The sequence below is a fragment of the Sporisorium graminicola genome, chromosome SGRAM_1, assembly GCF_005498985.1.
Source record: "Sporisorium graminicola strain CBS 10092 chromosome SGRAM_1, whole genome shotgun sequence".
Lineage (NCBI taxonomy): Eukaryota > Fungi > Basidiomycota > Ustilaginomycetes > Ustilaginales > Ustilaginaceae > Sporisorium > Sporisorium graminicola.
The window spans coordinates 369,063-391,382 of NC_043719.1; the positions used below are offsets into that span (position 1 = coordinate 369,063).

The 22,320-nt window shown below is 56.9% G+C and overlaps 9 protein-coding genes across 9 annotated transcripts; 4 read left to right on the forward strand and 5 right to left on the reverse strand.

Annotated features, from left to right (window-relative positions):
* Positions 1-350: 350 nt before the first annotated feature.
* On the forward strand, positions 351-3,194 carry EX895_000165 (uncharacterized protein; the record flags this gene model as incomplete). The annotated part of the gene is made up of 1 exon (XM_029880766.1): positions 351-3,194. The coding sequence occupies one exon, from the start codon at positions 351-353 to the stop codon at positions 3,192-3,194; it is 2,844 nt and encodes a 947-aa protein (XP_029742152.1).
* A 256-nt stretch (positions 3,195-3,450) lies between these two features.
* Positions 3,451-4,554, reverse strand: EX895_000166 (uncharacterized protein; the record flags this gene model as incomplete). The annotated part of the gene is made up of 1 exon (XM_029880767.1): positions 3,451-4,554. The coding sequence occupies one exon, from the start codon at positions 4,552-4,554 to the stop codon at positions 3,451-3,453; it is 1,104 nt and encodes a 367-aa protein (XP_029742153.1).
* Positions 4,555-5,177: 623 nt separating this feature from the next.
* EX895_000167 (uncharacterized protein) lies at positions 5,178-9,230 on the forward strand (the record flags this gene model as incomplete). Its single annotated transcript, XM_029880768.1, has 1 exon — positions 5,178-9,230. The coding sequence occupies one exon, from the start codon at positions 5,178-5,180 to the stop codon at positions 9,228-9,230; it is 4,053 nt and encodes a 1,350-aa protein (XP_029742154.1).
* A 614-nt stretch (positions 9,231-9,844) lies between these two features.
* On the reverse strand, positions 9,845-10,178 carry EX895_000168 (uncharacterized protein; the record flags this gene model as incomplete). Its single annotated transcript, XM_029880769.1, has 2 exons — positions 9,845-9,913; positions 10,011-10,178. 2 exons carry the CDS (start codon positions 10,176-10,178, stop codon positions 9,845-9,847), a joined length of 237 nt encoding a protein of 78 aa, XP_029742155.1.
* A 422-nt stretch (positions 10,179-10,600) lies between these two features.
* EX895_000169 (uncharacterized protein) lies at positions 10,601-11,346 on the forward strand (the record flags this gene model as incomplete). Its single annotated transcript, XM_029880770.1, has 3 exons — positions 10,601-10,603; positions 10,875-10,945; positions 11,133-11,346. The coding sequence occupies 3 exons, from the start codon at positions 10,601-10,603 to the stop codon at positions 11,344-11,346; spliced, it is 288 nt and encodes a 95-aa protein (XP_029742156.1).
* Positions 11,347-13,939: 2,593 nt separating this feature from the next.
* Positions 13,940-15,313, forward strand: EX895_000170 (uncharacterized protein; the record flags this gene model as incomplete). Its single annotated transcript, XM_029880771.1, has 1 exon — positions 13,940-15,313. The coding sequence occupies one exon, from the start codon at positions 13,940-13,942 to the stop codon at positions 15,311-15,313; it is 1,374 nt and encodes a 457-aa protein (XP_029742157.1).
* Positions 15,314-15,699: 386 nt separating this feature from the next.
* On the reverse strand, positions 15,700-17,938 carry EX895_000171 (uncharacterized protein; the record flags this gene model as incomplete). Its single annotated transcript, XM_029880772.1, has 3 exons — positions 15,700-16,198; positions 16,341-16,374; positions 16,480-17,938. 3 exons carry the CDS (start codon positions 17,936-17,938, stop codon positions 15,700-15,702), a joined length of 1,992 nt encoding a protein of 663 aa, XP_029742158.1.
* Positions 17,939-18,401: 463 nt separating this feature from the next.
* EX895_000172 (uncharacterized protein) lies at positions 18,402-19,233 on the reverse strand (the record flags this gene model as incomplete). The annotated part of the gene is made up of 2 exons (XM_029880773.1): positions 18,402-18,431; positions 18,589-19,233. 2 exons carry the CDS (start codon positions 19,231-19,233, stop codon positions 18,402-18,404), a joined length of 675 nt encoding a protein of 224 aa, XP_029742159.1.
* Positions 19,234-19,728: 495 nt separating this feature from the next.
* EX895_000173 (uncharacterized protein) lies at positions 19,729-22,180 on the reverse strand (the record flags this gene model as incomplete). Its single annotated transcript, XM_029880774.1, has 3 exons — positions 19,729-19,991; positions 20,136-20,838; positions 20,939-22,180. The coding sequence occupies 3 exons, from the start codon at positions 22,178-22,180 to the stop codon at positions 19,729-19,731; spliced, it is 2,208 nt and encodes a 735-aa protein (XP_029742160.1).
* Positions 22,181-22,320: the final 140 nt, after the last annotated feature.

Genomic DNA, 22,320 nt, shown 5'->3' on the forward strand with positions numbered 1-22,320 from the left:
CGCCGATCGATCCCGATTGAGAATGGGCTTGAGCTTCATCCTGAATTTGGGCTGCGCTGCCGCTTCTGCGCGCCCGACATCTCACTAAGATTGCATCAATCAGCCAGAAACACGATTTGATCTGCTGCTCCACCATCACCACCTACAACAGGCTTTGTCGACCCGCCCTGTTTGCCCCCTTTCCCCAGCTCTGCAGTTCTTCCATCCCTCGCCGATCACTTGCTCGCTCCGGTCATTCTATTGAATCAACAGTCTAAGACCCAACTTACATCTTCGCCTTGCCCTTGGAGGCACGATCCCACATCTCATCTCGGACGCCAGGCGCTCAAGCTTGAGCAACGACGAGAAGCATGGAAGACGATCTCGAAATCAAGCGCGAGGACCAACAGTCGCGCGTTCTGCCCGCAGACGACAACAGGCCAAGGGTCCAGCACGGAGGCAAGAGACCACCCGTAGACCCTTTCGCCGAGGATGACGATGATGAGGTAGACGAGCGCGGTGACAACGAAGAGGACGAAGAGGACGAAGATGATGATGACGACGACGACGACGACGACGACGAAGATGATGATGAAGACGAAGAAGACGATGGCGCACGCGGAAGCCGCAGACGCGCCAAAAAGCAGCGTCGCAACCGCTTTCTCGATGTCGAAGCCGAGGTAGACGATGATGAGGAGGATCTCGACGAGGAGGAGGAAGAACTGGCCCGAGAGGATGGTTTCATCGAGGAAGACATTCCCGACGATACCGAAGATGTGCAGAGACGCGCCGCCGCCGACAACCAACGTCTTGACCGTTTCCGAAGGCAGGAAGAGGACACCAACGCCGAAGCACTCGCCGAAGAGCTCCGTCAACGTTACGGTCGCTCGGCTCGATATGCCGCACAGTCCGACTATGCCGAGGTGCCACAGCGCCTGCTCATGCCCTCCGTCGAGGATCCCAGCTTGTGGGGTGTGCCTTGTAAGCCCGGTAGAGAGAGGGATATCGTCATGACCCTAGTGCGCAAAGCGATGGCCGAGAACTTCACATCCAACCCCATGCGTGTCATCTCGGCTTTCTGCCGAGACACCATCCCCGGCAGGATCTATGTCGAGGCTCGACGTGCCGATGATGTCGTCAAGGCCTGCAATGGTCTCGCCGGTGTCTATGCACGACAGACCACCTCACTCCACCTCATCCCTATCTCGGAGATGGCCGATCTGCTCAAGCTTCAAAAGGTACAGAACGAAATTCAGGTCGGCGGCTGGGTACGTATCAAGCGTGGAAAATATGCTGGCGATCTGGCACAGGTGCTCGACGTGTCGGAGAACGGCGAAGAAGTCGGTCTCAAGATGATCCCCCGTATCGACCTCAACCCCAAGGACAGTGGCCTCTATACCGACAGCTTGGGTCGCAAGAGAAAGAAGGGCGCCGGCGCCTCCTCTGCCACCGTCGCCTTTCGTCCGCCACAGCGCTTCTTCAACCCTGAAGAGGTGCAGAAGGCCTACCCCCGCGACACGCCCACCAAGCGTGGAAGCCAGTGGGTCTTCCAAAACGACAGTTACCGCGACGGCTACCTCGAGAAGGACGTCCGAGTTACGGGCATTATCACCGAAAACGTCAATCCTACCCTGGACGAGATCACCAAATTCGCCGGCGAGAGCTCGCTTGAAGATGGCATCAACAAGCTTGGTGCGGTCGATCTCAGCTTGATCGCAGATGCAAGCAAGAAGGCCACCGAAGCTCTCATCCAGCCCAAGGACCAGGTCGAGATCTTCGAAGGAGAGCAGGCAGGCGTCTACGGTACGGTCAAGGCGATCAACAACGAGGTCATCACCATCCAGCTTGAGCACGAGGACCTGATGGATCAAATCGTCGAGGTGCCAGCACGCAGCGTCCGCAAGCGATTCAGTCCAGGAGACCACGTTAAGGTCATGTCCGGCAAGCACGCCGACGAGACCGGTCTCGTGGTGAAAGTCGAGGACAACGTGACGACGTTCCTTTCAGATCTGTCGATGCAGGAGGTGTCGGTGTTCAGCAAGGATATCCGCCAGGCCGCCGAGGTGGGTTCCGGTGTCAACGTCATCAGCGGCTACGAGCTGCACAATCTGGTTCAGCTCGATGCTCAGACGGTCGGTATCATCTTCAACATCGAGCGAGAAAGCTTCAAGGTGCTCGACCAGACAGGACAGGTGGTCAGCGTCAAGCCGCATCAGATCAGCAACAAGAAGGACACGAGCCGTGCCTTTGCGCTCGACCACGATGGCAACGAGATTCGTTCAGGAGACATGGTCAAGGAAGTGGCCGGCCCCTTCTCGCGTTCGCGACAAGGCCAAGTGCTTCACATCTACCAGTCGATGATCGTTTTCCTGCACAATCGCGAGTACACCGAAAACGGCGGTGTCTTCATCGCACGTGCACGAGCGCTGGAGCCGTTGGCGCCCAAGAGCGTCTCGACCAAGGCAAAGAAGGATGGCGGTGACCTCTCTAAGATGAACCCGGCATTGTCGAACCTCAGCGGCGGCGGAGCCAACGATGTCCGCGTCGAAGGTGTGCGACGAATGGGTGGCCGTGACATGCACAAGGGCAAGAACGTGGCAATCATCAAAGGCCCTTACAAGACCTACCGCGGCCGCATCACCGAGACGACGGGTAATGTGGCGCGTATCGAGCTCACGTCGGTGTCCAAGCCCATCACAGTCAGCCTCGACTGGCTGGTCGAGAAGGATCCAATCACAGGCCGCAGTACAAAGTTGACCGCGGGAGGTTCCGGTGCGCCGAATCGGGGCGGATACAATAGCGGGGGCTCGAGCATGGGTGGTGCATCGAGCAACCCTTACTCGTCCAGCGGCAGCTCGATGGGTGCTGGCGGATACAACCCGTACGGAGGCCCGCAGCCCGTCTCGGCTGGCGGTGGCTACGGTACGTCTTCGAATGGTGGCGCGGGTGGGTATGGCTACTCACAGCCTGTCGCGTCTTCAGCAGCCGGCGCTGGTGGATATGGAGGTGCAGGAGGCATCGGCAGCCGCACGCCTGCGTATAATCCCTACGCAGGCGATGGCGGCAAGACTCCAGCATATAACCCCTACGGCGACGGTGGCAAGACGCCCGCTTACAATCCTCTTGGAGACGGCGGCAAGACCCCGGCTTACAACCCAGCTGCTGACGGAGGACGCACACCGGCATACAATCCTTATGCTGGCGACGGCTGGTGAAAGGGTATTCAAAATACGACGCTCCTTGTTTCTTTATCGCATCCCGGCCTCTGTTGCCACCATGTTGCTGACGGAATCTATCTCACGCATTCACTCTTGGCCCTGCATCCGTCACAGACGAAGCGATGAAGCGCGTGGAAGACAGTCATCAGCTCAAGAGCGCAAAAGATGAGTTTTGCAGGCTAAAGGTACAAATACAGTTTTCGACGAAGCTTTGAGACGTTCGATCGATTACAGGGCCGGATGCGATCAACACTCAAATGATGGGCTGCTCTTGAAGATGCTGGTGACGGAAATGAACGAGATCTGAGTCAGACTCTATGCTCTTGACGATCTGCGTCATGGATGAGGCGTTGCGATATCGTCTAGCTGAGGTGTCTGGATCGATGGACGTGGTGTACGGTATTGAACCGAGGATCGACTGCAGGTGCTGCTTTACCACTTTGAGTGGCGATTCAAAGTGACGGTACTGATCACGGAGGTCCAAATACTCTCGAGCCATCTCCGCTGCCGACGGACCGACTTCTTCTGTCCCAGTAACGGATGGGTGGAAGAGAGCTGGGTATTCCAGCAGAGTTTCGCCGACCATGACGCCGCTCGCACCTGTCGACGCGAGATTATCGACAATGTCGGACCAGCATCGAACGTTTCCGTTGCTGACCACGGCTGTATCTCCGTTAGGCTGGTCGACGTCTCTAAGAAGGCCTTCAGCTTGTAGCGCTTCTCTAACATGGACCACCTGATCCAGATCCGCTAGTCCCTTTCTGCGTCGAACGGAGGACGCAAAGCGGGGGTGCAACGTGACGAGGCTGCTGCCCGCCCGAGCTAGCGTGACGGTCAGTTGTGGAGTCTGCTCTTTTGGAACTGTCAGGCGAATCTTTGTGGTGATGGGCACGTCGACAGCTTGCGCAAGATTCGACACGATATCTGCAAGCAAAGGCCAGTTCTGTTTAGGCAGCAGGTAGGCGCCGTAATGACCTTGCTCGGCGTGCCGTTGTGGACAGCCGAGGTTGAGGTCGATTGCGTCTGTGAATGGTGCTACTTTCCTCGAAGCTTCTACGAGCTGTTGGACACTGTTGCCGGCAATCTGCACGACTTGCGGCGCTGCGTGGCCCACTAAAGAGCTGTGTTTGCTGCAGATCATGTTCTCGGGTGCAGTCTTGGCAAGCTCGAGACCTTTACAGAGTGTGTCGAGCATGTCTCGATCCGAATTGAGGTCCGAAGCGAGATACATCTGGGTCCACGTTGATGTAGCTCCATTACGAACTGTCTGTAGTCGGAAGGGGAGGTCGGACTGCCCGACCATGGGCGCGGCACAGTACAGCAGGCTGTCCAACGGCAGCTTGTGGTTGACCACCATCGCTTCGGCTCCTCAGGGTCGAGACTATTCAATGTCATGCGAGGCTGGCGAGTAGTGGTGTGTCCATTCAGCGCGCATCACGGCGGCTTAACGCTTGCGCCATCTTTTTCCAATGCTGTTGTCGATCCTTGACGATGTCAGTCGTGTGTAGGTGATGGGTGCCTATAGCATTGTCCAAGAGGAGCGTCAGGAAGAAGAGGCGAACAAGTCCTTTGAAATTTCAAGGTCACGTGTTGTGAACCCTTGTTTTTGTTAACAGGCGTGATTTGGCGGCAGAAAGAGAGCAACACTCGAAATTGGGGACTTTGCAGGCGCGTGTGCTGTCTTTCTGGCCGCCTAGTCGCTGAGCGAGAGCTTGACGCGACTCGAGCCCACTCGCGCGTCGTTTTGACGGAGAGACCAACACGAAGGGCTCGGAGCAGCATCCGATGACGGGTTTCGCTGATGTGACATGGCTGCATCGGGACTTCCACCATCTCTTCACCGAGTCACTCGCCTCTCTCTGGTCGCTCCTTGCTTCTCTCTCCATAATCACTATTTCCACGACTGCGGCGACTCAGCAGAATAAGTCAAGAGACGAGATGCCTTCGCCTCTCAAACCACGACGATCACCGCGCTCTAGGATGTCGCTTGCGGGCACAGGCTCGGGTGGTGTGCCCCTTGGCGGGTCATCGATGACGACCAAAGCATCTGTCAACGAAGCCACCAAAGAGAACAACAGATCCGCCCGACTATCTTCCACTACCGCCAAGGACGACACGATGACGGCGGCCAAGGATCGCGTCACCTCCAAGAAGCGTGCAGCCTCTGTTGGAGGCGCCGAGCTCGATACGCTCTTGAAGGAGTCCGCATCAAAAGTCAATGCTACCGTGACTTCGGCAAGTAGACGAAATGCACCAGCACCCCGAAAGAGCGCCATTCGCCAGGTTCCACAAGTCTTTCTCAGTCCCACAGGTCTCGTTCCAAGTCCCGAATCCAGGAGGGGTCTACCCATGCCCTCGCTCACCGAACAGATCGCTCAGATTGGCAGACCTGAACCCGCGACCAATGGCAAGTCGGGTCGAGCCTCCCTGCCCAATCACAAAGCTTCCGAGCGCAGTGCTGCGTCCAGCTCAAGCTCAAGTGTAGGCAAGGCTCGCGATTCCATGCAAGCGACCAGCTTTGCCTCGCTGGGTGGCGCTGCAACCAGTATTCTCTCGGCCCCTACTGCCGCAGCACCTGCCCCAAGAAACGCCATGACCCAAATTGTGCGACCCAGGCGAAGAGTGACCTTCAGCTCTCGACAGGAAAAGACAGAGTTTGCTCGCGACGAGCCCACCCTCCGTCTTGGCAGCTTGAGGAGGGAACATGTCTCACCGCCATCGACGCCTGCCAGCTCTTCCATCGTCAGCGCTGGGTTTGCTTCCTACATTCAGTCCCAAGACGACGACTCGAGTTCGGACAGCGACAGCGAGAGCGAGTCCGAATCCGAATCCGACATGGACCTCGACGCCTCCAATGACCTGGCCGCCAGGTCGCTTGCTGCATCCATCGCAGCCTCTTTGCCTCACGACGACTCTACTCTGGAACCTTCCATGGACGCGTCGACGGACGACAGCAACGTCTCTGCCTCGAACTCTAGCGTCAACATGGATTTCACCGGCACACATGGTTCTGTCAACAAGCGTCTCCTCGCTGACACTTCCGACGACCAGGTCTCTATGAGCCTCGCAGCGGGAGGCGAGGAATCGATGCAGATGGACATCACGCAAGCCATGAACTCCGCACCAGCTTTGAAGCGCAGACGAAGCAGCAACACCGCTGCAGACGACTCGGCCTCGACTGACGCCTCCGACAGCTTGGAGCGAGGTACTGATGCGTCTGCCATGGACTTGGAGAACACCGTCACCATGGAGTTCACCGGCGTACACGCTCCCGTCGGAGGGGACGACGACGAGTCCGAGGACTCTGACAGCAGCGATGCGAGCGACAGCATGGACATGACCAAAGCCATCACCACGAAAATTGAGGCCAAGAAACACGGCGATGCCACGACCACGGTCATCACCACCTTCCCCGAGCTGGGCAGCAGCGACTCCGAAGGCGACGACACCATTCAGCCAGACGCAACCATGCCCATGGAGATGACCCGCGCCGTCACAGGTTTCATCCGTGAGAAGGACCCCGTGTCGAGCGACATGGACCTTGTCGACTCGAGTTCCAGCAGGGCGTTCGGTCCTCCGTCATCCGATGATGCCTCGATGGCGATGGACATGACCATGCCCATGGGCTCCAACGTGTCACCTTCCAAACCCAACATGACTCCCTCGAGGTCGGCAACCAAGCTTGGCACGGGTGCGCCGAGCCCCTTCCAGCCAACACCAGGGAAATCGCCTAGCCGTTTCCGTCAGTCTCTGCGCGGAGGTGTTGCTGCTCTCGAGGCAGGATCCAGTTCGCCAGCGCAGCGTGTTGGAGGTGCCCTACCGCCGAAAGGACACGTTCCAAACTCCAGCATCCCAACCGACACTTCTTCCTTCCGAAGAGCCATCATTGGTGGCATCGCCACGCCCTCGTACCAGCATTCACCTGCGAGACGGGTACAGGCGCAGCAACAGGCTGCGGACGAAAGGCCAGGAGCTCCGCTCACAGCCGATAACCTGGCTATGGCGGGTCGTGCCGCGAGTGCGTCGCCGTCGTCCAAGAACAAAACCTCGGCCGCCTCCTTGATGGCCGGACAGCGCAGATCGTTGAGCACTGTCGGCTTCAACTGGCCTTCGAGCGGCCCTGCTGCATCGACCTCGCGCTTCTCTCCCTCAAAAGGAATGAGTCCGAGGCGACGCGCTGGGCGCTCGTCCCTTGTTGCGGCCGTCTTGCCGGACCTTTCCTCGGCAGCAACCAACGAGGAGTCCTTCCACTCGGCCGTCGAGTCTGGCATCAGGGGCTCCAATGGGGCCAGCAGCGAGCCGCAAGACAGCTCCATTGCACACTCTGCTGCGTCGGATCTTGGCGTCGGCGTCGACAGCTTCGACGACTACAGCAACGATGAGCGCAACCAAGTGCCGGTGCAGATGCCGCTCAACGACTTCCTCCGCTTTGTCGGCGTTCACTTTAACGATGACATGAGCGCCTCGCGTCGCAAGCCTGTGCCTCCCGCAAAAACAGAGCAGGGCACCGATGGTGGCGCTGTAGCAGGTCCATACGGGCCTGTCTCCATGATGCGTCTAGTCAAAGCAGCCTGTGGATCTGTTCCGCAGCTCGAGGCGCTCCGAGAGGCGTGCCGCGAGATCAAGGAGCAGGTGGACGACGGTCGAGAAAAGATGGTCGAGATGGAGCAGGCCTTTTACGACTCACCACCCGACTTTGTGCGCGAGATCATGGGTCTGCAGAACGAAGAGGAGAGACGAGACATGGAAGCACAGTTCAAGCTGCAGAAGCAGGCCGCGCGTGCACTCGTCAGCGCTGACTACTACGGCTGGCGACTCGACAAGGAATTCGACCAAGAGATGATCCAGACGCTCCAAGCTTACCACGGACGGCTGCAGTGCGATCTGCACATTGTCAACACCAAAAAGGAACAGCTTCAGCAAGAGATCTTGCCCGTGTTGCGGATCAAGCATGCCAAGCTCAAGGCGGATCTTTCCCTGGCCAAGCAGCGTCAAGCCGAGATCGAGACGTGCGATGCCGATGAGCTCAAGGGGCTCTACTCGAGCATCGAGGAGCAGCACGAGGTGCTCGAATCCATGAGGGCCAAGTTGATGGATGTCGAGGAGCAGCACGAGCGTCTGCTGGTGCGACTCGAGGAGAACCGCGAAAAGATGGCCGCGGCCCAGGAGATGGTCGACAAGGCGCACGCTACGGTCGATCAGATTCAAGGCTACACGCGTGGCGAAGCTGGACGTCTGCTGCGCGAGATCCGCAACCTGGAGAAGCTGCACCTTGTGCGCATCTTGGACAACGGGTTCGACCCTAGTCTCGACGAGGTGGAGAAGGGATCCGAGAACGTCGAGCAGGGCAGCAGCCGCGATGTGGTACTGATCCTCGACGGCTGGCTGCAGATCTCTATGACTCTGTTGGCCACCAACAGCAGTCACCAGCTCCCGAACAACAGCAAGCTGTCGCGCATTCAGCTCAAACAAAAGGGGACACGGGCTAGCAACGACGACACCAACCTCGTCAGAAAGCTTTCTGTCCAGATCCTGCAAAGCGATTTCGATGTCGAGTTTGCCGACGGTGTGCCTCAAGATGCACTCGTAATCCTCCGTCGAATCTCGCAAACGCTCATCCGTCAACGCATCTTGCTGGCAGAGATCGAGCACCTCCGTTGCCGTTTCCCCGTGCAGCTACTCGACGACATTGTCAAGTGCCCACCGACGATTCTCGACAGATCGCCGGATGCATCCACGAGCTCCTCATCCGACGCCGACGCCGAGCGAGTTGACAATGAGGTGGCGCTGCAGGCTTCTGTGCTGCTGCCTAACAAGCGAAGCAAGATCGTGATATCGGCGACGTCGGATCTCAAGGGAGCGGGTGAGAGCCGCTCAATCCTGCTGGCGGACAGCGTGAGGGTGGAGAGGGTGTACGGCAGCGTGGATGCCGAAGCCATGTCGTTGCAGATTCTGGATTGCATCGAGACGGATCCGACGATTGGCTCGCTCAGCAAGGCTTTCATCGAGACGATCGAGACGTTTGACAGCTGAGAGGGTGCGATCTGCTGCTTCGATTGTTTGCCTCCCTGACGGGGGATGCTCTGTATTTGTGTTCTGCTTCAATTGATACCTTTGACTGCGACCAGACAAGTGCGTTTTCGCAACGATTTGAACGGAAATGTCGGACTGATGTTCCTGAGCTCAAGAAGTATCCAGGATCGGCAGGGTTTTCGGAGACGAAGAAACGGGTGAAGCTTCGGGCGCACATTAGTTTGACGGCATGAGCCGCGGTCCTATGTCAGATGCACGTATCTATGGTGCTTTTGGCTGTTACTATTGTACACGGCTTCCACTTTACGACAGTGTCGCTGGGTCGCAAGCTTGGAAAGAAAGAGACTGTTGTTACATGACCTTTATGGTGAAGGTCGAGTGGCACACCTCTGGGACGCAAAGGCGAACCTTGAAGGAATCGAATGGATCTAGACGGGATGTTCGTTGGTTGATCGCTGATGCCACTGTGGTGGGAAGGTAGGTATGCGAGTGGGGTCGAGTACGAAGCTAGAAGTCGTTCCGAAAGGCGTCCGCACCATTTTGGATGCGCTGCATTGAGTCCGGTACAGCGCCATATGCTATATGTTCTGAAGTCTTCGCCTTCGTAAAGGCGATTAGATCTGCTTGGAGAGCCTCGCGAGATGGTAGTTGATCGTTGGTTTGGATACACCTCCGCGTGGTTTCTGTTCGATACGAACAAACAAAAAAGAACATCACGGGTCAGCATTCAACACATTCTTCCGCTTCAAGACGTTGTGATGTGTGGTCGTAAGAACTTACCCTGCTAGACATGCACTCTTGCAGCGCCCTCGCCGAGTCCTTGCAGGCGCCAATGTTGTTCAAGTCGTTGCTGGAGGCCCAACACGCAAGCATGGTAGCGAACTCTGCGGCGCAAGGAGCAGGAGCAGCGTCCTTCTTCGGTCGGACTTTGAGCTTGTTCAGCTTCATTGTGTCGAATCCGGCCCGTCGAGCGTGATGATGAACAATGGGTGACGATGAAGACGATGATGAAGACGCAGTGTTGAGAAGAAAGGTGTAAAGGGTGGAGCGGCACTGCAAAATTCCTCGGAAGACTTTCTCTGTGCGGGATGGATCTACCGGCCGACAAAGGAGGGTCGAGACGCGGACCCGACATGTCGCTGCATTTGGAATAGGGCGGGCGTTTGAGCGCGTGTGAGGTGGAAGGCAAAGGCTGCAGCGCACAGGCGTGGGGCAACCCAACCGACTTCTTCTCAATCTTGCTGCACCCTTTACATGGAGAACATTGCACACGCTTGATCGCGACACCTTCATCTACACCATCGACAAAGCAACGCCATCGTTCGCCTCTTTTTGGACACAGTACACCTCGTATACATCTCATACTCAATATGGTACGTACGACCAAGCAGCTCTGGATGCGGCTGCAGCCTTGTTCGTGTGACGATGACCCAAGGCAACTGACGCTAGACTTTGCCCTCTCCTTGCCCGCAAACATTGAACGATTCCAAACGTCTTACCACGCCTGGTACATCCATTCGCATGCTCACCCTTTCCGCTCCACAAATCGGATCATCTGCATTCTCGAACTTGACGCACACTCTGCCTCGCTACGCTCGTGTTCCATGTTGACTGCACTCCTGGCGTCGCGGTCTGGCATTGCAGTCTGACGCAAAAGCATCCGGTGCTCAGCCCAACCTCGCCGCTTTGGCAAGCAAGAACTCGCAGGCTGTTCGGTAAGTTTCTCACCCCGGCTTCGGGCTTCACTTTCAGCTTGTGTGTACGATCAAACGCGCTGACTTTTGAACTCTTTCCTCGTGTCTCCAAACCGTCCTATTACACTTTCTTCGTCCTTCCACACCACTTTCGCCCTCGTCTCCTTAATTGTGACTTCTAACCGACAACCGCATCGATACTCTCCAGCCGACGAGCCGCACAACAAGCCGCAGCAAAGCCCAACTCGACACGAGCCGCTGGTGCCGGCGGATCCTCGTCCACCATGATGCGTCTATACACGGACGACAGCAAGGGTCTCAGCGTGGACCCCGTTGTTGTCCTTGTGCTCTCCATCGCCTTCGTGTTCTCGGTCGTGTTGCTGCACATCATCGGCAAGTTCATGAGGTGGTTCTCCAAGTAAATCTTCGGCCGGCATGCATCTAGGCGTCCTTTGCGTCGGCTATCAGGTCTTGGGGTGCGATAGAGAACGGCAGCTGGGATCTCTCGCTCCTATTTCCTGGTGCGGTGGGCATGTGGACATTCGACCGTGATTCGAAGCAAGAGGCAGAACGGCTCGACCGATCTTTGTAAATATCATCTCTACGCTCTGGACATGTCACGTTTCCTTTGCCAGCATCCTGCTCTGTCTTCTGACGTGCGCATCTGTGTATGCGGTGTATGCGCTCTTTGTGTTGTCGTTGTGTGGCAGCAGCTGCTGCGTTTTATAGTATAAGCGTGTGGTATTGTTGGGTGCCCGATGACGAAGACCGATCGCGGACCATCTAGATTCTGTCTCGCATTTTTGTGTCCCTTTTTCGTAGACGATTATCGCAACCTCCTTATTGAATATACTCCTGTCTCCAACCAAACAAATCCAGTGAACTTCCATATCGACATTCCCTGACGCTGTCGTCTCGGCCCCTCTGGCGTTCCTGGAGCCCGCCACGGACAGCATTGCAGCGCCGACCGTAGCTGGAGTGGCCTAGAAGTGAAGAGAGCAGAAACGATGACGAGCGGCCAATTTTTAGGCAGGACGAGTGCGAGTCTCGACCCCTTACGTTGAGATTGCTCCGATCTGGACAAACAAACTCGTTTCTGACAACTGGACAGCATCGAGCAACGGCGGCTTCCTCTCCAACCCCTCTTCTCGACGTTATCTCTCGGCTACTCACGTGGAGCTCCCTTCAGAAGAACCTAGCATGGGAACATATGCAATGATGGCCTCCTTGAAGTTGCGATCGTTTACAGGATGAATCGAAGACATCTCGAAACCAGAAGTGCACCGCGTCTCAGGTGGATCAGGGTCTAGATGCTGCCCTTCTCCAAGTCTGAGACCGACGAAGCGTTCAGACTCGTACCCTACTCGCAGAAGTAGCGGGTCAGTGGCCTTCATTCATCGTGAGGGCGGTGCAAGACCAGAATGGACGGGAGCAGCAGCTTGGCGGTCGCAGTATCGCATACCGAGGCGCGACCCCGAACCACCGACGCGCAGCGTACAGATTTCTGCAGACCAGCCCGAAGAATTTCGCTCCACCACTGCTCAGGTGCCTTAAAGCTTTAAAATCAGCAAAGACCAACACTTTTTTTTTTTTCCCTTTTCGAGCATGAGCTGGCAGCGCGTCGGAGCGGGCCTCGCTTCACGGCTGCACCTGCAGCTGTCAAATATTAGTGGCATCAATGATCGCCGCTCTTAGCTCATGCCCGAGCTGCATTCGAGCCTAAACAGGCAGGTTGCCCGGTCTGGCTTCGAGCGAGACGATGATCTGCAAAGTGCATCGTAGTTTCACTTGGGACCGCTGCCCGAGCCCCATAAGCGACCTGCGACGCTAAGCATTGCTCGACGACAGCCACAGAAGATGGCATTCGCTGCTTCGACGCGCCGTCGATCCCTCCGAGACACTCTGCCCTTTTCAACATTGCATTGAGGCTTGACCTCATCTCTTTCTTCTTCTTACGAAAGTGATGTAGGTTCTCTGAGCTGGTGTGAAGCTCATCCGAGAGCACTTGCCTGGCATTACAGGTAGAGAGCGTTACCACGGATCTGGTGTGTACACGGATGTCTGCAAGGAAAGGCGGAGGGAGAGCCAATGACGTGCCGAAAGAGGGCCTGCGTCCTTGTGTTTAAGATCAGCATGGAAGCCTTAGTCTGCACCGTGCTGCATCATCGGCATTGGCGCCTCTCGCAGGCTTCAGCGCCTGAGGGCGATGCTGCGCAGCGCACTTTCGAAGCTCGCCAGACGTCAAGTCCTCGGCTGCCCTCACTAGTGCTCCTCTCAAGGCACATCAGGAATGCGCACAACCCGTGTACCTTTTGGTGATGGCGAGCTGAGATGCCAAGCGGAAGCCACTCGGCCATTCGTTCTCCCGCTCACGATTGACCAGCCAGCAAAAGCTATGTGCTGCCTTGCTGTCTTTGAGCGCTTCGCTTCTAGACCCGCTCGCCCTTCGTCCTTAGGTGCACGTCGCCGATCCTGTGGCTGCACAGCCGACAGCGTGCACCGCAAAGAGCTGGAGAGGCTTTTGCTCCCATTCTAGCCAGATGCGTGCCTCCTGCTTAAAGGCTCACTTACATGCACCCAGGCATTTGCCAAGTCTTTTTCCCAAGAAGTTTGGGATTCGTGTGCATGTCATGCCGCTCAGAACTGTCACAGCTGCACACCCTCCATATGCGAAGTTTGTTTGAGCCTCTTCGGCGGGGTACACGGGGGTTCCTGGGCTTAGTAGCCGAAGTGATGGGAGCAAATGCAGATACTGGAAGGCAGTCGCACGTTCGCAGGCCCCTTGCCTTGCCCTATCGCACAATCGCGTAAGGTGGACGAGCGGCTTTGCTCTGCCCCTTTGGATCCTTATAAGTCCCGCTCGTGCGCCATCAACTCGATCTTTCCTCATCCCCGTCTACCACTCACTCCTCTCTCACTTCTCGATTGCAACAGGCTGTCACTCTTTCCAGCCTCCACCCTCCCTCCCAACTTTCCCCAACTTCTTTATCCCCAATCTCGGCCCTCTCCTTCACCATGAAGCTCTCTCTCACGCTTTCCGCGCTGCTCGCGCTCGCTGTGTCCTCGCACTCGGCTGTCGCGACCGAGTTCCAGAACCTCCAGCTTCGTCAGGGCGGAGACGTCAACACCCTCCTCCAGGGACTGCGCGATAACAACCTTACCTCGCTCGCCAATGTGCTTTCGCAGCACACTGCCGTGACGGACCGTATCTTCGCTGACAACACGGAGAAGCTGCTCCTCGCGCCCACGGACGAAGCAATCGCCAAGCTGCCGTCGTGGGTGACCAGCAACTCGTCGCGTCTTGAGGCTACGCTGCTGCAGCACGTGCTGCGTGGAAGCTTTGAGGCGGACAAGCTCAACGCGTTCCCGCTGCACACGATCGGACACTCGCTGTTGAACGAGTCTGCATTCTCGAACTTACCCGGTGGGGCGGGGCAGGCGGTGGCGCTCGCCAAGTCGGCCAACCTGACATTTGTCTCCGAGGCGGTGAACAACGACACGTTTGTGCAGAAGACGCACAAGTTCGACACCATCACGGTGCAGCCGATCAACCAGGCGATCACTGTGCCCGGCTCTGTGACCGACACGCTTCGCTTCTTGGGCTACACGGGTATCTCGACGTTGATCAGCAACGTGCAGAACGGTGCGCTCGCCAAGACGATCGACTCGATGGCGGGAATCACGCTGTTCGTCCCCACCAACGATGCCATCAACAAGTTTGCCGCCACGCAGCCCAACCCCACTGAGATCCCCACCGTGTTGGGCCAGCACATTGTCGCCTCCCGCGTGGTTTACTCGCCACTGCTCATCGACCAGGGCTCGCTCATCTCGTCGAGCGGCCAGGACATCGTGTTTGACAACAAGGCCGGCACGGTCAAGGTCGGCAACTTTACTGCCAAGATCTTGCAGACCGACATTATCGCCCAGCAGGGTGTCATCCACCAGATCGACAACGTGCTCGCTTCCACCGCGCTCGACACGGGCCGCGCGGCCCAGGCGCAGAAGTCCGCCCAGTCCTCTGTCGACGCCCAGAAGGCTCAGAGCATCTCGGGCCCCGTTTCGGGCAAGAACGCCATCACGACCCAGGGAACTGACGTGCCCGCCGCGCAGCAGGGCAGTGGAGCGACCAACCGCTCGGCGAACGACAACACTGACTCCGCGGGATCCGGCCAGACCGAGTCCGCGATTGGTAACGGTTCTAACGGTAACAACGGTGGCGAGTCGCAGGCTGGCGCGTCCAACTCCAACGGTGGCAACGGAAACGGTGGCAATGGCAATGGAAGCAACATTGACCACCGAAACCCGAACGGTGCTTCGGGTACGGCCCGCAGCACCCAGCTCATCGCCTCGGCCGTCGTTGCTTCTTCCTTCCTCGCTCTTGTTCTTTGAACGTCCCACTTCGTGGAAGAGGAGCAGAGCGGTTCGGAGGAGAGGATGCAGGGGCTTGCGTCAACCACGTGCCCGTTTGGGACGCATGCCCTTCTCCACACCTTACTTCCTCTCGAAACGCTTATCACTCCCTGTCCTGCTGACTCTAACTGTATCCATATAGCCCTCTCTCGCTTGCTGGCCCCCTCTCACTTCACGGGCCCAGGAATTGCTCTGAAATCTCAATCTCTGTTCGTTGTCGCCCCCTCCTCGCCTTGCTACCTTCGCTGCGGCATGTTGAGAAAGACAAGCTTGCGACAGACTCTGATTAGACACATCATGCACGAAGAGATTGACCAGCCACGGTTGAAAGCTATGAACATCAAAACTCGTCGACGCCTACACCTTCAATCAGTCTTAGCCTTGCCCCGCCAGCCCAACACGCGCGAAGGCGAGGCAAACGGCGGCACCACGCGATCCACCGCCTGCAGCGACCTCGTCAAGCCCCAACCAAGCACCTTGTCCAACGGCCCCGCCAGCGGTACACTGACGACCGCCGTCTGCAGCGCCACCAGGGGCCAAGCCAAGATCGGGCGCGCCTCTGTGGGCGGAGATGTCCGGGAACAGCTCTCGTGCGGCGTATGGGAGCGCAATAGCTTCGCCGAACCAATATGCTCCAACTCAGCGTCCATCCTCGACGCAAGAGCGTGCCATTGATCGCCTTGTGCTCGTCTCGGTTGACTGCGGAACAATGCGAATACGTCGGTGGGACGCGTTCGCAGCACGACACGCGCCAAAGCGGGGAGGGAGCGAACCGCAGCCGAGACGCCATGCCATTCGACCTGGATCGAAAGCTCGATGTTCACCACTACGCGTCTGTTCCAGTTGTCCTTCCATAGAGCGGATCTGCAAAGAGAGAGGACCGCGCGATAGCAATCAGACAGCAGAAAAGCACGCATGCGTGTCAGTCTTCTCCGTCGGGATGCTTTGCAAGAGTGACGAGATGGAGGGACGGTACAGGGTCAAAGGAAGGGGGATTTTCACCTACCCCACCATGGATCGCTTTCGTCCTCGCAATCGCACTGCAGCGGCAAAATAGCAAAACGAGAAAGGGTGTCAGAGCACGAACATGAAAAAACTTAGCAACGTCCCTGTCAGCAGGTGCTCATTGTGTCGGGTCGACTTACCTTCCTCGAGCTTTCGTCGCGTCTCTTCCCATTTGCTGAGCTTGCCGCCCTTGCTGCGATTTTTGCCAGCCGATCTGGCCGTCACCTCCTCGGCGTAGCTCTCGAGGATGGTGCGGTAGAGCGACTCGGACGCAGGGTGGGTCGAGGCGAATGCCCTCTCGAGCACATAGAGGTCCACCGCCTTGTCCTCGGCAAAGGCCGAGACGGAGGAAAGACCAAAGTCGATCAAAACCACCTCGTCGCGTTCCAGGTCGACCGTCGCCTCTTTATCTGGCAATGCAGGGCGCAGCATCATGTTCGAGGTGGTGAGATCTCCATGGATGATGTCGGCTTCGTGCATGATGGCCAGCTGCTTACCAATCAACCTCATTAGCTTGATTTGATCGCGCTCCGAAAGCACTACGTCTTGCTCTTCAGCTTCGGCTGCTTCCTCGGCATCGATCAAGGCCTCATCCTCGCCCTCTGCACCACCACCAAGCCATTCTCGGACACTCTTGCCGGCGATGAGCTCGAGACCGAGGATGCCTTCTTTTTCGTCGACGCAGCGAACGGCTGGCACCGCTACACCCGCCTTGGCACATCGGAGCAGCGCTCTGGCCTCCATGATGGTGCGCGACGCAGTTATATTGCTCGACAGTGTCGGATGTCTGTACGTCTTTGGAAAGCGCCACTTGAGCAGCACAGAGGCAGGAGGCCGCACCTTGCTCGACTCAAGCTGGGAAGAGCGTGGCTGCGGCCAAGACAAGATGTTGTTGGTAGCGATGTTGGAGATATACACCTTGGCCTCGGCGCCTTGCTTGATCAGCTTGGAGGCTATCGAGTCGGAAAGCAGCGCTACCAGTGGAGGTGCATTGGGCGTTGACTTGGGCGCCGCCGTTGTTTTTTTAGGTGTGCTCGGGCCTGCTACCTTTGCGCTGGTGGTGGAGGCCTGATCACGAGATCCGCGCCTCGACATGGGCTGACTATCGACATTGACTACAGGCGACTCCAAGTTATGAACGTGCCCGCTGGGCTTTGCAGCAGCCTCTCCGGCTCTAGCGCTGGAAGAGACATCGAGAGAGGTGCTGGTGATGGGTGTCGCTGCCGACTTTGAGGTGGTGGTGGCCTGAAGCAGTGTCGGGAGCTTAGGGCGACCTGCTTCAGTGCTTGATCTGGAAGTGCTCGAAGTCGTGCGTGTTCGATGAGATTTAGCGGCAGCAGCAGCGTCCTTGGCTTGAGCGCTCGCGAGTCGGTCTGCAGCCGACTGCGTGTGCTTTCGGGGAGAGAGGCCGGTGGAGGTGATGGAAGAAGCTGGCGAGGTGGATAGGATGGCATCTGCGGACGCTTCGACCGAGGTCGCAGTGGTGTCAACGATAGACGTCGGCCTCGATCGAGTGGTGGGAAAAGCCAGTCGCGGTGTGCGTGATGAGGGCGGGCTCGACGATGAGCCACCGCCCACCCGATGCTCAGATCCAGACATGATGATGGTGTGCGACACTCGACAAGAATTAGATCGCTGCCGGCGAAAAAAGGATAGTGAGTCTGAGAGAGATGAGGGAAGGGCGCAACGCTTCAAGTTGAAACGCGAGCTGAGCTGAGCTTTCGAGACTTCTGAAAACGATCAAGTCACCAATCGCTTTCGCTATCATAGAGTGGCTAGGGGGCTATCTCGGTATAATTTTGTGTTCAAAAAATCCAGATCGACTCCACACCGCCCGATTGTTGTAGGACGGAGTATAACACAGGCGAAAAAAAGACTCCGGTCCTCTTTCATATGCTGCATGTGGATGTGATTCTGACACAAGCACGTGCTAGCATCCCCTTTGGCAACAAGGACACATGATGCCAGGCTGTACAGTACAGTACAGTCGGGAACGGGGAGTATCTTCAGGCTGTGTATGCGTTGTTGTTGCGTGAAAGAAGAAGAAAAAACATGCTCACGTCTAGAGCTTGACCTTCGCCGAGTTGTCCACCTGTCGAACCAGCCGGCCGTCAAATACAGTCAAGGTTGCCAAAAGTGGTCAGCGCCAGTCCCTCCTCAGGTAGGATAGGTTTCGAAACTGCCAAGGAAGCCGAGAATGGGATGATCGCTCCTTCACAGCCCGCGGTCAAGTAGGGACATGTACTTACCTTTGTATGTGATCCAATGACGGTCTTTGTGACGCGTTTCCACTTGCCCGAGTGAACGGGTCCCTCTCCATCGTCCTCTGTGCCGTCGTCTCGTTGGACGATCCAGAACTCGGCCTTGATCACCGCGATGTTCTTGCCGATCTGCTCTGTGTAGACCTCCATCTCAAGCACGGATCCGAGCGGACAGGCGTTAAGATAGAGCACCGTGATGTTTTGCGAGACGCCAAGGAACGACCACGGTTGTCCATATTCGCCCGAAGTGTGGTAAAAGACGGGCATGCTGGTGATGTTGTCGACAAGCGTTGCAGCACATCCTCCATGCATATTGCCGAGTGTGTTGTCCATCTTGTCGGTGACCCGCATGCGCAGAACCAGGCGGGAGTTGAGCGCCTTGCGTATCGGTGTAGCCGCCGTGGGACTGCCGGATGTGATCATGGTCAACCGCGCCTTCTCCTGGGAATCGTCCACGTAAGCAGCTTCTCGCACCAATTGGCCGTTCTCATCCAGTCCCGAGCGTTCAGCTGAAATGATGGTGACCGTCTTGTCCACGGCCGAGCACGAGTATCCGTCCGTCGCGAGATTCCGTGTCATACCCACGGCATCCTGCGTTGCATCCTGGAAGTTTTTGAGCTGTGGTGCTGGCATTTCGGCAATCTAGGCTAAGTTTCGAGTAGCTTCTTCGTGTCGTTGTTCTCTCGTCGCGTCCGCTTTGATACATGCAGTATCGTGTTAAAGATTGGAGGGCCCCAATGGATCTTGTCACGGTGTTGGTGGTCGATGTAAACGGACACAGATGGTGGATGCTCTTTCAGAAGTGGAAGGGACCTGTTCCTCGCTTAGCACATTCGCAAAAGTGTAATTGCCGCAAGCCGGTCGTCGCGCCGAATCCGGCTACTTGCTAGACAATCGAGTGTTGGTACACACCCATGAATAAAGTCATCTCCGCACGCAGTGCAAGACGCAATCCTCTCCGCATTTCTTTTTTCACGCGACAGAACGCGCAGTATCACCAACACAAGAGACTCACAGCCGTGCTTGCATGCTGCTCGAACAACATGCTCGGGGTTAACGTGGTTGATGCAGTACTCTGTTCAAACAAATCCTTACACCGTCAGACGTGACGATATCATGGAAGAACTGCTATGCAGCGACAAGCCTTTTATTGGCTGATTCGCCACTAGCCACGTAGCCTGCAACCGAGACGGCAATGGCCAGGATCTGTCGAGCCTGTTCGAGGCAGGCCTGATCTTGCGACTCGTCCGAGCGCGACCAGCTACGCTCGACCTGTCCTAAGCGTGCAGTTACTGTGTCGACCTCTTTTACGTTGCCAGTGTGATGGTGAAGCCGCAGCATATAGTAGAGAATTTGTGTCTGCAGCGCGAGGCACTCGACCTGTTCTGCATCTAAGCAGGCCAAAAGAGGTATAGGAGATGGAGACAGAGGGTTCGAGGGCGTCAGCAGTCAGGGCAAGCAATCGCTGTAACGGAGGTGCAGCTCCTTTTCGGGCACAGTGACTGTCGCCAGCTGCATGGAATGGTTCGACTCACCTCGCTCAGCTTTTTGCAGCCAGTGTAGCACTTTTGTCAAGTCGTCGGGCTCTAGCTTGTCCTTGTTCCAACACGAGAGCAACACGCGTGCGTATGTCCACTGCGCACGCGCTCGCAGCTCAACGTCATCACTGGACAGGCAGTTCGGCAGATCCAGTTCCATGAGCAGCCGTGCTCCGTCTGGCATCTGGAGGTACAGTCCCAACGTCTCGGCGAGCTGCACCCTCGCACGCAGGATCAAGCGACTGCAATCCATGTCCTTGGCGATAGAAAGACTGGCCAGCGTCGGCATTAGCGACAACATTGGTTGACTGCTTTGCACTCGTTGAGCCGCTTTCTCCAGCAATGCTTCCGCCGCATCTTCGGCCGTCAGTCGACTGAAGCCTCTGAAATGCGATCCCATGACCTTCTCAGTCAGGCTCGACTTGCTAGATTCGAGATAGCGAAGCGCAAGCTCGACCAACGCGCTCGGTGTGTCGACGGCGTCTTCGATATCGTAGTCCAGAAGCGCCGCATCGCGAGCTGGGAAACTTTCGGCTAGAAGATGCAGCACTGCTTCGTCTTGTCTGCGGGTAGCCTTCAAACGTAGTACATCTGCAATGGCCCGGTGCCAGGTGGTGTATTCGTTGAACGAGATCGCCTCGAAAGAGGAAGGGGAGACGAGCAAACTGAGAGCCTCTTCGTAACGACCCATGCGTGAAAGCTGTTGTTGTCCACAGGACGAAGTCAAAGTCAGCTGGTGTCATTGTCGATGCAGAAGCAAGCCATTTTGGTTTGCTGTTCGTCGGTATACGCTCACTCACTCTCTTTGCCTTGTGGCAGATACAGTCCATTCGACCTTCCGCCTGCAACGTTGACATGACCGTGCCGCTCGACCCTGTGTCTACCCGGTCCTGGTAGACATCAGCGAGCGATGGCTGGCCCAACAGGTCCCATAGACGGCCAATTTCAACGTCGCTTTGCATTGTATCCCTGCCCAAGCGCCGCTTAGCATCTTCAACGACTTCCAGCGAGGCCTCTGAGGCCGCCAACGCTTCCCTGGACGGTTGATTTGGGGCAAAGCTATCCTCCAAGTCATGGAGCGTCTCGACTGCAGAGCGTCCCCTTGCAATGCTGCAGCGTGCTCGCCACAGGGAATCGTTTACAGGCTGTCGAAGTCTGTCACTCGTCATCGAGCTTTCCACTTCTGGAATGCTAGCGAGTGTGCTGGTGCCGACGCCCTGGATCCTCAGCATGAGACTCTCGCAAGCAGAGATGCAGTCGCTGTCATTCGCGGATCGCGCGAGGCTAATGGCCTCGTCTAGCGCTGCTCTCGCGGCGGAGAAGCTCTCGTTCCGGACGTGGAATGCGGCCAGGTGGAGCAGCGTGTGTTGATGAAGTTCACGGTCAGCGCCGGGAGCGTAAAAGTCAAAGAACCTTTCCATGTTGTCCTTGGCCATTGCATAGTCGCCGCGCAGCAAGCCCAGCTGGTAGTCTCGAAAGGCGCTCAGCCTTGCGTCTGGTTGACTCGAAATTTCAAGATCTGCTCGCTCGCGATCATGTGGAGATGGAAGCAGGCCATCCTTCCACGCGCGTGCGGCGAGCGTCAAGCGATTCCTCGCTTGCAAGTCTAAGCTATCAAAGATCAGCTTGATGCGACGGAAGAAGAGACCGAAGAAGGAGCGTCGCTCGAAGAAGATGTCGGTCGCGTTGAGCATCCCCATAGGTTCGTAGCTGGGCATGACCCTGTTGAGCTTCTCGTTGAAGAGCTTCGTGAGGCCATCTGGAACCTCGAGCAGGTTGAGCATGCCATCGAGGTAGTCGATCATAATTCGACCATTGTCCTCGTCGCCGTCCATGGCCACTCTGAGCTCGTCTGCAAAGGCCGTATACGAGGCTGAAGGCGGGCAGGTCTGGTAGATCTTGTGCATGAGAAACAAGAGAAGCTTCTTTCGAGCGACCTGCGCCTCGTCATTCAGTTGAATGCGGCAATGGAAGTTGAAGAGGACGAGGATCGCGATGGTCTCGCCATTCATCTCGTCCGGCGGTGCCAGATCGACGTTCATGGCTACTTACTCCACTCGAGTACGGTCGGCGCGAGACTCCGTGGCTTTACGATCCAATTTGAAAGACGTAGCGACCAGAAGTTGTAGAGCCACTGCGTGCTACGATCTGAGCATCATGGCCATGAGAAGAGTTGGTGTTG